Source organism: Dryobates pubescens, chromosome 23 (genome assembly GCF_014839835.1).
Source record: "Dryobates pubescens isolate bDryPub1 chromosome 23, bDryPub1.pri, whole genome shotgun sequence".
Classification (NCBI taxonomy): Eukaryota; Metazoa; Chordata; class Aves; order Piciformes; family Picidae; genus Dryobates; species Dryobates pubescens.
The window spans coordinates 16,307,680-16,320,349 of record NC_071634.1 but is presented as its reverse complement, the minus strand read 5'-3'; the positions used below and the strand labels follow the sequence as shown (position 1 = coordinate 16,320,349).

General features: G+C 43.7%; 1 protein-coding gene across 1 annotated transcript in view; it reads right to left on the bottom strand.

The window, feature by feature from the left end:
* Positions 1–9,974: 9,974 nt before the first annotated feature.
* Positions 9,975–12,670, bottom strand: part of DHX15 (DEAH-box helicase 15) — a 38,360-nt gene continuing 35,664 nt past the window's right edge. The window contains exons 13-14 of the mRNA XM_054172412.1: positions 12,392–12,561; positions 9,975–11,257 (exon numbers count right to left, since the gene is read on the bottom strand). Coding sequence (XP_054028387.1) covers positions 11,140–11,257; positions 12,392–12,561 — 288 coding nt within the window. The 3' untranslated portion in view covers positions 9,975–11,139. The remainder of the gene's footprint in view (positions 11,258–12,391; positions 12,562–12,670) is intronic.

Genomic DNA, 12,670 nt, shown 5'->3' with positions numbered 1-12,670 from the left:
GCAGACATACTATCTGCCCCTCCCTGCTGCAGAAGTCAAAACAGATTATAGGTTCTTACATGTTTGGGTTTTTCTTCTTCCTTCAAACATTGTTCCTCATCCTCCTATTAACCATTTGCTCTAGCTCAAAGTCTCTTCATCGAAGTTCAGGGAGTTGCCCACAGGAGACCATCACCGGTAGAAGGTTAGGCTTAATTGCAGAGTGATCAGTTCCCAAAGGAGATCCACCTGTAGTCTTTTCTTACAGCTGTGAACTATTAACCTCTTCAAGGCCTCTGCAGAGCACACTTCTGCTGGCAGCAAAACAAGATATGGAAACTTATTTATAGCATTATGTACTGCTGCTCCAGACTATTTGCAGGTGAACTGGAGCAAAGCTTTCCAGCTGAGGCTGATCCTTCTCATTGCCCCAAGGTTGGTGCACAGAGACAAGGCCGAGGCCAGGGGCTGCTGTTTGAGCCGATAATAGATCTGGTATCGTCAAGTGCCAACCTTTTGGGAGAGACCTCTCAAAGAGCAAACATACCCCACTGTCACAGGCAAAAGCCAGAACATCAACACATCTCTCTGTTCATTATGCAGAACGGTCTCCAGAGAAACCCCCTGCAAAGCAAGGCTTCTTGAGGTCTTTGGTTTGAGAGAATACGAGATGAAGACATTCATCTTCCACTTATATGTTCCATGCAGACAGATTTGTACCAGAACAGTCCCAAAGGGATCAGGAGTCAACTCAGCTGTAGCCTTTAAATTAAGATTCTACAACACAAAGTGATACTCCATGGCTGTACATTTTGTTTAGGCAGTTCAGTGTCCCTCCAATGATCAGCGTAGCATCTAAAGTAAGTGCTGCGGCCCTCAGCTTGTGACCATAAATACCTCAAAAAGTTTTATGGCTCCTATTCTTTTATTCACTTTTGTCACTTTTTTCTTCTTTTCCCCATGTTTTCTGCAGCAGCAGACACGTAACTTTTCTTGTTCCTGTGTTCACTGGGCTTCATTAGTTGGAAATCCCTTCTTACAGAGCAAAAGCCTACAGTCTAAAATAAAGTTACAAGCTATCCTGGTATCTTATTTGCAGGTGGGGAAAAAAAGAGACTATTTCTACTTAGTCTATTCATAAGTGCATAAAAGCCTTTTAAAGTCAATTAAGACAGTCCATAAAAATTGAAGAGGAAAGGCTTTAAAAGTCCACTGATAGGTTTTCTATTAGGCTAATACTTTAAAGCTTCCTTAACACCTTTCATCAAATAATTTCATTTTGCTTTATGAACACTTCTGGAGCCAGCTATTACATCCTTTTAATATTTGAGGAGATCAACAGTTTAAGTACCAGACCCTTGAAAAAGTCAAGCAACATTGTTAGACAATGTTTATAAAACCAATTAGCCCCAGAGGAGCAAAACCCTGCTTAGAAGAACAGAAGTCAGTGGAGGTTCCAGACTGGTTAGGTTTCTCTTTAACTCATACCTGTAATCCAACAATGTAAGATCAGACAAAACTGGGAATGCGTTCACCAGTGGGTGAGAACACAGCAGCCACGCTTACCTTTACAACATCATTTCAGGGTTCTGGGGTTTTGTCTGTTTGCAGTTTTTTGTTTGGTTTGGGGGTTGTTTTGGTTTTTTTTTTAATGTGTTTTGGGTTGTTGTTTTTTTCCCCCCCATTTTCTCACTGTATTCTAGCTAAAATCCAGATGGCATTTCTCACCTTCATGAGGCTAGGCAGCCCAGTTCCTTGCTGGGACTTGGAGTTCCCAGAGCGGCTTCTGCACATGGGATTCATCAGCCTCAACCACCACAGCTACACGTGCAGGTTTGCCAATATTCATTCACACCCCACCATTCCCAAAAGGTTCTACTGAAAATTGCATTCAGAAAACGTCATTGACATCAGGACAGGAAGCAGATACCTTCTGTCCACTGAATGGTGCTGGTACAGGAGCCAGTTTCTCTGAAGTTCCATGGTCTTCTCATGGTTCTATATACAACACCTGAATCCTTGCACACAGTGTGCTAAGCTGGGAGACTCACATCTGCTCCTTCTTTCTCTGATGAAAACAGGGGCAGTAACTGCGTTGGAGTCTTTGCTGTCTATGGTGAGAAAAGAAACACTCAAAGACATGGCCCTTGCAATCTGAGCAGAAGGTACTGAGATTCTAGATGATAATTATTTATCATTATCTAGATGATAATTATTTACTGTTACACTTGTTGTACTGTCTTGTACTGGCAGGCAACTTTTACCTTTATTTCAGAAAGTTTGGTAACTGGCACTGGGCACATGGGCTTCATCCCAGAGATCAGCCCAGGCTCTTAAAAGTCTTGAAGAAAAAAACCAAACCAAAACCCAACCAACCAATCTAACTCCTAAGTTTGCTAGATGGTGAAGCCTGCCTATGCTGTTGCGCTAGAAGAAACAAAGGTAACTGAAGCTAGCTGACTGCTCGCAGTTGGATGGCAGCTCCAAGAGAAAGGGGACAGGCAAAGAAGCATTTTGTAAATGCTGCTCTGTCAGACCATCAGAGATGAATAACAAAGACCAGAATACAGAATGTAGAGGAAACAGCACTGTCTTTGAAATGTTTTGGTCTCACCACCACTCTGTTACTGCTTGCTCTTCATCTGTGAGCTGATCCCATCTAAGCATTGGGTCATTTTGATAATTGAAGTTATGTGAAATAGGCAACTGGATGAAGCAAAGCTGATTATTCACAAAGAAAGGAAGGGGGGGAAAGTGGCAGGAGTTTAAAAGCTAGATTACACGAATTCTTGCTCATCTCAAAAAATGCAGGAAATTATTTTCCTTGAATTCTGCAAGATCAAGTGTGCCACTGATTAAAACTTTGTCTAGTGAAGTGGAAGAGCAGAACACTGATGAGTTTGATTGTCCTGCAAGCAAGATATTTTCAATGAGACTGTTAACAAAATGAAGCCACTATGATAATTTAATTCCTAGTTCAGGCCTTCCAGCAGCTTTTCTACATGAGTAATCTCCATCAGTTCAATACCCCCAGAATTATAAATAACAACCAGTGAATATCTGCCATTCAGATGTAGGCAGGCATGAACTTATGAGGTAGTTCATAACTTTTATAGTCTCACCACCAATTAACAATGTAAATAAATTACTGAAGCCCTATCAGATTATAATTTCCCCAAAATAACATTTCTGTGATTACGTTCCTGTGATTGTAGTTATGAAGTAACTATATGAAGTAACTAATCAAAGCGGGGGGGGGAGGAAAAAAATTCCTAGAATAACCCAAATTAGCAGGAGTCAAGATGGTTGGCTTGTCATGAGCCTCTGCCTCTAGTCTTAAGTTATCTTCACATCTGAGAAAAACCCCACAGCTATTCTGCCTGCTCCTGGGTGCATCCGGCTCACTGGCAAAATAGGGAGTGACATGAGCAGAGGAGACTCACCGGGATTGCAGCAGTCGTGGTGGAGATGTCTTCTAAGAATGAATGCACCCATTGTCAGATCATGGAAAGGGAAAGAGGCTCCATCACTCCACACATCATTCAGAGCTTATTGATAAAGCAATAGCACTTCATCAGCACAAAGTACATTACACATTCAAAACCTATTTGGCACTAAATGATGCACCATGTGGGGAGGAACGTGGAGCAGAGAGGAAGACTCCTAGTCACACAGCACAGAACTCGGAGATTGTATTTAGTTGTCTTTTGCACAACCCCAAGAAAAGCTTCGGTCAACACAGAATTCCATTTTCACACAAGAAATACCACAAGGCAGCAGAAAGCCCTCCAAAATAATGGATAGACATTTCAAAGGGATTTGACAGCTCATTAACTTGGAGTTTCTTCAGGGAGATCATCCTAGTTGATGCACTTAATAAACCCGAACATCACTAAGAGCAAACCTGGGCAGGTGTTGGTAGCAGAGGTGGCACTGCAGTTTGGAAGCACGTGTCCTTTCTGTCACATATCTCCCAAAACCAAGGGAAGGAATAATCCTTAGAGCAGGTGAAAGGGACTGCAGTGAAGGCAGCTGGAATGGCTCTGAAAACTTTGTTAACGTCAAAGTTTTGGAAGTAGTAAGAACAAAGATTTGCTGCTGACTTTGTTGCTAATTTAGGAAGTCTAGACAGCCCAGCACTGATAAAGTTGTTTTTCTAATCAAATTAGTTTGATCAAGAGACTGCCTGCTAAAAAAAGAAAATTAATTTCTGAAGCCTCCCTGTACCTAATGAGAAATCTCAGTGCTAGCCTCCCATCGAGCCAGCAGACTACAAACAGTTGGGGTTTTAAGCTTTACTTGCAAAAATAACACCCATTGCAGGCAAGCACTGTGTTAAGAACAAATATGATTATGTAGGAATCATGAAGCAGGCCATTACCATTTCATGTAACTGAATATTTTCCTCTTCACTTTTCCTTCTGTAATTCTCCTCCAGAAACAAACAGCAATTCTCCAGGCTGCAGAGAAATCACAACCCTACCACCGCCGCACCGTTCAGCCTCCTGTACGGCAGTGCTTGAGAACACAGAGAGCAGACATTTGAGCAGTGTTTGGATTTACACAGGAGCAAATCCAACGAGGAGACTGAGAGCAAAAACGTGCAAAGCATAGCCCTGACCTAGCATCCAAAATGAAATAAATATTCCTCTGTTCTGGTTCCCATTCCTGTATGGATTTTTCTTTAATGCCAGTTTGCTTACAGGGAGAAGCTGTTCATTGTCCATAGATTTACTGAAAATTAAATGTCTGTTTTCAACAAACAGGGTACATTTTATTGTGAACATTTAGACTGGGCTTTTAAATTCTTGCCCATTCTTCTCTCTGCTTTCTGCTCTTGATCAAATTGGTTTTTTAAAAGTATGTAAAAGTAGCAGTAATTGCAGCTTACTTCCATTACACTGTGTAACCCAAATAACTCCTTGGAACAAAGCTGCCAATACCCTCTTGGACAGCATGTAGAAACATTTCCTGAACAGCACTGCTTTTAACCTGCTGTACAAACTCTAAGCCTTCCAGAACAGGCTCAGAGTGCATTAATTTCTTTTAGAAGAAAGATGCTATCCCCATCCCAGTCAAAGGCTTATCAGCTACTTGTTATTCAACGTGCAAAATGAAACAACCTCAAAGATACCGTTCTCAGGTCGGGTTTAGTTTGTAATTCTTTTAACAGTCACACATGAGCGTTGATGGTAAACACTAGAGACTCCATAAAGCTGAAAAGTTTGATGGGTGTGAGGATAAAAGTGGTTACTAATACAAGCAGAAGCCAAATATTTAAGCAAAGCAGTCAGGAACGAGGTCCACCAGCAACCCTCCACCCTACGGAGCCTAGTAAGTGCTTTGAGCGCTGAGCGTTCCTGCTGCTGGAAGCAATGAGGCCAGGAAGCATTAATGTGATATGCTTGCAAAATAAACACTGAACTCAGATGGAAGGCAAGAGCCCACTTTAGCTGAAAGAATAAGACCAACCCAAAATAATACATGTTTAGAGCCACAGGAAATATTTATTATCAACATAAATTTGTGCTGTGTTTCATTTTTCTATACAACATAACTACTGCATGGCTTTTGTAGCTGGAGAAAGCTTAAAGAATCACTCAGAGCCAAGATGTACACAAATGGAAATTGTTTTATCATCTGTCCAACATACATTCAGTGTTCCTGAGAAACTGCCATATCTGAGTTGAAACTGCAGAATTACACCACCTCCAATCAGCAGAGCTGTTGCTGCTGCTCCAGGAATGTTATTTCACTGCTGTTACCATATTTAGTTTAATCCCTCGGTACTGGAAGCTGGGATCTCCTTGATGCCAACCACTTATCTCAAAAACATCAGTGCGAATTGGAGGCAGCCCAAGCTCCTCATTTATGAAAGGCAAAGCGAAAAGAGGGGCAAGCACTCTCATGTCACAGTTCCATCCTGGGTTTAAAGCTGCTCAGCACAAGCTCAAAAATATCCAGCGCTGGTATGAGTGGGGACCGATGCCCAGTTCTGTACCAGAGCAGCTCCGGGAAGCACACCACAAAGCTACCAGGGTAAGGTGTATCAGCAGGAGAAAAATGGAACTAGGTTGACCAAAGAGATCATTGTTCTCTTTCTACTTCACATAAGTCTTATGTCATGTACACAGTCCTAAAGTCAAATAAATTAATAGGTCAACAGAGTCAACAGATACAAGATTATACCTCCAATAGCAAAAGATGTTTATTATGAAAACCTTCAGCAAGATAAATGGCTGAGATAAATGGCTGCTCCTCACAAATTACAGGAAGAGAATAAATTCATCTACTTCATAATGCAACTCTGCTTCCTAGGGTCACCGTGTGGCATGGCTTCTTATTGCTAAACTGCCAGAGAATGAAGAAAACTGTAGCAATCTGACTGCAAATTAACAGCTGTAGCTTGACTGGAAAGAAAACTCTTTACTTGTGTTCAAGTGTCTTCTAAGATGACATACTGCAAGCAAAATTCAAGGGTTTTGCTTTAAGCTGCATTTCTCACGGCCGGGAATAAGCAGTGTCCAGCAGGCGCCGTGCTACGCGGCAGCGCAGGTGGGAAACGACACAGCACAAACTGAAGCTGCTCCACTAGCCCTCATCCAAGAAGGGAGAAGGTGACCAGAAATCATGGTACTGCTGTGCCATGCAAAGCTGACCAAATGGGTGCAGAACACAGCAGCAGAGTGTCAGGCTGTACCAACAGCTCCTCAACATCAGCGAGTGAGCAGAGGTACCACCAGCGAATACACCCCTGTAGCCCACAGGAACTTCAGGGCCTGTCCGTGCCACTGGTGGGTGTGCAATCTCCCAAAAGCAGAAGTTCCAGGGGTTATGATGGCAAGACAGAGTGAAGCATGAGGTCACCATTTGTGCTTGGGACAAAATATTCTAAATGCTCTAAAAACCCTACAGATCTAAGCACAGTATAACTGGTCACTCCTTTAGGTCTCTAGAATGGTAACAGATATTTATCTAAACACAGCTTTACATCCATCAGCCATCAGGAGCTGATCTCTGCATCTAACAAACCTAAAATGTACTTACTAGCTCACATCAGTATTAGCCCTTTACTGTTCTGAGGTATTACACACAAGCACAACAAAGATGGAAGACTCTCCTCTTTCCAAAAAAAAAATAGATGCCTTTCACTCAGTGCTGTTTTCCTATTGTCTAATCCACTCTACAGCTCCTGAAGTCCCACACTATAAATAGCTTCTTTTATACAAACCATCTAGTTTCAAGCCCCACCAGAATTCCTCTGGTAAAAATAAAATAAATCACTGTGAGTAAACAAAGCACTGCTTTTCCTTTCAGATTGCTCCAAAGCAGATAACCAGCTAATCCTAAGGGAACAGCTCCTCAGTACTCCAAACCAAACACGCTTACACCCTGGCTCCTGGCTTCACCGCCCTGAAGTGACAGCACCAGGCCAGGGAATGCAGCAGAGCAAACAGCTGAGGCTGCTGGGGGCAGCTGATGTGCTTGATTCAGGATCCCTCACACCGCAGGCCAGCAGAAAGAGCCACAGGGGCTGCTGGTCAGCTGTGGCATTTCACAGAACAGAATGCACAGGCAGCTCAGTTTCTATTTGACATTAGCAGTTTCCAAATTTTCCCCCCATTTACTGCAGTCTGCAGCAGCCAAACCAGAGCTCTCACAGTCAGCAGGACTGCAGCTGCTCTTGACTGTTCTAAGAGAGGCAAGAGGCCTTCACACACTCATAAAGCAGCAACTCTCCTACTCCTCCTTCCTGCTCTCAACAGGTTTGTTTTTTTCCACCAGAAAAACAAGGATGAGGTTTTGCCTTCCAACATGCAAGACACGAAAACAAACAGGGTGATCTTCAAACCCAAGTTCCTCTGCATCTGTCTGGTGTATCCCCCAGATAACAAAGAGGGTTCTGGAATGTCCCTTTAGGACCTAGAAAATGCCTTTCTCTAGGAAACCATCCTGTCCCTTTCACCACTTCTTCAAAGACAGTTACTTCCTGCACTTGCTACATGGCTTGAAAATGACATTAAAAGAGTGTAGTTTGCAGTGACTCTTAAGGCATCCACAGCCATTCAAGCAAGTCTGTGGCTCACTGCCCCAGCCTTTAAATACCTTCTTGTTAGCAAACAGTATTGTGCAGCAGAATGGCAACTGCTTGGTGCCTCCACAAAGCCACTCCAACCCTTGAGGCCATTCTTTGCTCCTCTGGAGATCACCAGTAAAGGAACAACTGTGGATTCAGCACACAGTTTAGTATGGGAAGATGCTTCAGTCCTAAACTTTGGCATTGTGAGCTCCCTGCTTGCCATTTCTCCATCAGGAGAAGTGTTTTCTTGGGATATCAGAAGTGTCACTCAACTACCAGATTCACTGGATTCCCCAGATGCTGGAGCTTCAGTACCTTCTCACCCAGGAATCCAGCACAAGCACACCAGCCATGCTGTTTCCCATAGCTCACATTTCCCCTGCCAGGAGGGACAAGGGCACCAGCCCGCTCTGTCCCTGGTGACAGCTGGGACACCCAACAGCCTTCCAATTAAGCCAGTGCCACTGGTGCACCCCAGGGCCTGTCAGTGCATTGCACAGGTGTCACTGACTTAATTGGAAGACGGGAGGGGTGCACAGCTGTCAGAGGACACTAATTTGGCCTGTAGCATTTGCATTCTTGGTAGCCAAGAGAGAGGAGAGTGAAAGATCCCAGGTCGGCTGTCACAGCCCAGGCTGGGTCTGTGGGCTTGACAACTGAAAAAAGCAAAACAGAAAACCAGGCCAAAGTCTCTCCCGTGTCAAGTTCCACTCACAGCCACAGCCATCTGCTCCCCCATCCACAAGTACCAAAGCTGCTGCAGCTTATGCCAGCTGGTTCCAGGGTCCTCAAGGGATTTCACACTGAGAGCTGGCTGTCTTTGTGGGCCTGGCCATAGCCAGGGAAAGTCATACAGAAGGTAGTTCTACACCATTTAGCTGAAGGCTGCACACAAGTACCAGAGAAATTCCTACCTGGGGAGCAGCCATTTTCTAGCACTACATAAAGCAGCACCTTCTGCCCCCCAAAAGAGGAACAAGCAAGCCCTTGTAAAAGCCCAGATATTGAACCTGAGTTATCCTAGAGAAGACATCTGTACGGTTAGGAACACTACTTTGAAATTGAACTGCTTAAGGAGTTCAGAACCCCGATGCTAAACATGATAATTCTCATAACTGCAGTCAGGTAACTTAAACCACTCCAACATGTTATGAAGAGGAAACCTCCTTCCTTTCTACCTGAAATTACTTCACAGGACAGCCCAGACCCAGCCCACAATGCCTGCAGTGGTGGAGATCCGCTGAGTATTGCCCATTCACTTAAACATTAGCCTTCAGACATGTTTGCCCTCACAGCACTGTTTCCATTGCTGACAAAAAACCCCAACCCAAAACAAAGAAACAAACCCCAAAAGCAAACAACTTTACAACTTCTCCACTGCCCATCACATAAATGACAACCAGAAAAAAATGGAATCAGAAAATCCCCAAATTATTTGTTTCCAAGTAATTCTACAGCCAGCTGCTATGACTTAAACAGAATACCTCACACCAGTGCTTCAGATGAGCCTAACTGAGGTTACTTGCCAGCTCTCCAAACATAACCTATTTTTGCTTCATCATTACAGCACGACAGCACACAGCTCCCATTCCAGGGGAACCTGTTTCATCAGCAGGAGTTGCTCCGGCTTCTCTTTGCCAGAAGGACTCCAGGGAGAGGAAATACTGAAACTTAACCAAATACCTTAGAGATCACAGAATGGTTTTGGCTGGAAGGGACATTAAAGAACACCTACTTCCCCCTGCACCTGCCACAGGCAGAGACACCTTCCATCAAGCCAGGTTGCTCAAAACCCCATCTAGCCTGGCCTCAAACACCACATGAGGCATCAGAGATGCACACACGTACAACTTCTCACAACGACCTGCTACAGTCTCACCACCCTCACAGAGAACAACTGCCTCCTATCTAGCCTACACCTCCCCTCTTTTAGTTTCAAGCCATCAACCTTTGTCCTGTTCACAACAGACCCTGCTAAAAAGTCCATCCCCAGCTTTCCTAGAGGTCCCTAAGTACTGAAAGGCCACAAGGAGGTCTCCTTGGTGCTCTCTCTTCTCCAGGCTGAATTACCCAAACTCTCTCAGCCTGTCCTCACAGCAGAGGGGTTCCAGACCAAATCTGACTGTACATTCCATGTGGGCTTAGTTTTCCCAAATGGAAAATACCATCAAGTCTGTTGCACTAAAAACCACTACAAAGTTACAATGGAGGCACCTTGCCTACAGTGCTGCTCACAGTTTTATTTGTGTTGACCCTGAACTGTACCTGAACGTCACCCAGCAGAGCCATTTCTCAGTGGCTACAGACACTTCACTTTACAGGAGACACAACTACAGTCCTGCCCAAGAAACATCTAGGAATGCATTTGAAGAAAGCATTCTCCAAAGACATCTGCATGCATCTCGGTTTTAAAACACTTCCTCACATAATTTAAACAAGTTTGCAAGGGCCCAACAGCGTCTGCATTATCCTGCTGTCACTGTGGCTGTGCCGCTTAAGCATCCACGCTCCTCGGAGCAAAACATCCGACCGCTGCCGCACCAACAAAGCAGCAGTTCGACAGGAGACCGAAGGGCTGCTCGTGTTTTGATCAGAACAGTAGAAATACTGACATACTGTGGCACCAAATTAGTATAAATAGACTTTATTGAAGTCAGTACCTTTGTACTGAAGCCGAAGATTGTGTCTACAGAAGCACAAGTTGTAACATCTCACAACTTCTAAAAGGAATGTCAACAATTACAACGATCATGCATACCATGGTCGATAATCACATTTTTTAGAAGCATTTTCAACCATTTCTAAAGAAATGCTTATAACATTGTTATATATAGAACTACTTTCAATAAACTGCAAAACATTGATCAGCTTTTCCAGTATGAGCTACAGTGTCAACACAAAAAGGGAGGCATAAATGTTTAATTTATGAAATCAGAATGGAATATTTACTGTAAAAGAAAAATTAAAAAGCTTTCAAAATAAAGGCCATTATTGAACCAAAGTGAAGAGCACAACTTGAACTTTGAATCCTTTCATCTCTTAAAGCTGTCCTCTGAATAACTTCAGTTCAACACACAAATTCAGTACTGTGAGTATTCCTTGGACTGCAGTTTGGCAATGATCCGATCCAACTGTCTCTTTGCTTCGCACTGTGGGAAATTGCTCATGTCGTAGTACTGAGGGGCAATTTTCACCAGCCTGTCGGGAAAGGAGAAGTTTGTTACTGACACTCAAACTCAGAGATGTGTCCTACAGAAATTCTACAACTGAAGGAAACCAAGCTCCATTGCTTTCAGCTCATTCTGAACTTCTGGGGTTAATGGAAATGTTTACATAGACACACTTAAATCTCAATGCCAAAGGGCAAGTGTCTTGCAGCCCCATGCTGCTGCTTCAGCAGGTGCCAGACACCCCACACTGACATTAAGCGGCAGTTCTGCTCAAGTCCACAAGCCACAAAGTCCCCCTAAGTATCAGTTGGTGAAAGAGAACAGTCCACCCTCAACTGCTTTAAGCTTGAAATACAATCAAGGCTACAGCATCCAGCTACCCAGCACTTGTTGAGAATAAGATTTCTGAGGAAGGATACAGGCACCTATTTTCCATTCAAGTGCTACAGACGACACACCCATCTTTACACTTTCTGCACAACCTCCACAACTGAAGAACCTCCTGAGTCCCCAAAGCTTACAGCTTGGCAGTTGAAGTACAACCTTAAAGATGGGCAAAACAATTCAGCCCTCTGCTTGCCTGCAGAGGATGAGGCCTCCCATTTCCTTGGTATACACCCTATTGACAGGGCAGGCTGTCCCAGCATTACCACCTCCTTCAAGCATATTTTAAGGCAGCACTGGATCTTGTTCAGAACCTTTGGGCATGGGAGTGGGGGATAAAAAAAAAAAACAAACAAAAAACCAACCACCAAGACACCTACTTCCAAGAGAGGTCTGAGACCTTGAGAAGAGCTATCTAACAGTATTCTCTTACCTTAGGTACACAAGTGGGTGCTAGGACCCATCCCAAACCTAGAATCTCTGAGCATCTCCTTCCCAAGAGGCTTACTAAAGTGAGCAGTTTCAAGTTCAACACTTCTCTGCATACAGAGCCTGGGCACCTGAGGGTTACCCTCAAGTTCCACAAACAGAAACAAGCACCACAAAGAAAGCCTTTAGTTATGTACAAGATCTCAACCCTGTGGCACTGCCGTTCCCCAAACCACTTTAATAATATTACCTTCAGGGAAAGTGAAAGGAATGACCTCAATTTAAGGAAGGCAAAAGAAGAACAAGAGCTTTACAGCAGGTCACGACTGTTTTAAGACTTTTGGCTTACCATTCTGGCTTGATGTCTGTACATGTCCGGATGTAATTCTTTGTTGTAAGGACAAACTCATTATAGAGCACCCATTCTGGTTTATGGTCAAGAACAGTGGAGGGATGTAACTGCACCACCTGGTTATCTTTTACTGTTAAGTAATGCCCTGTTCGTTCCAAATGTGCCACCTAAGTAAAAAGACATTCTTGCATTACTACAGGCAATTTTTACATTACACCATTTCAAGTGGACTATTAAGTGTGCTATACAGGAGACACCACCCTAGCTTTCAAACCC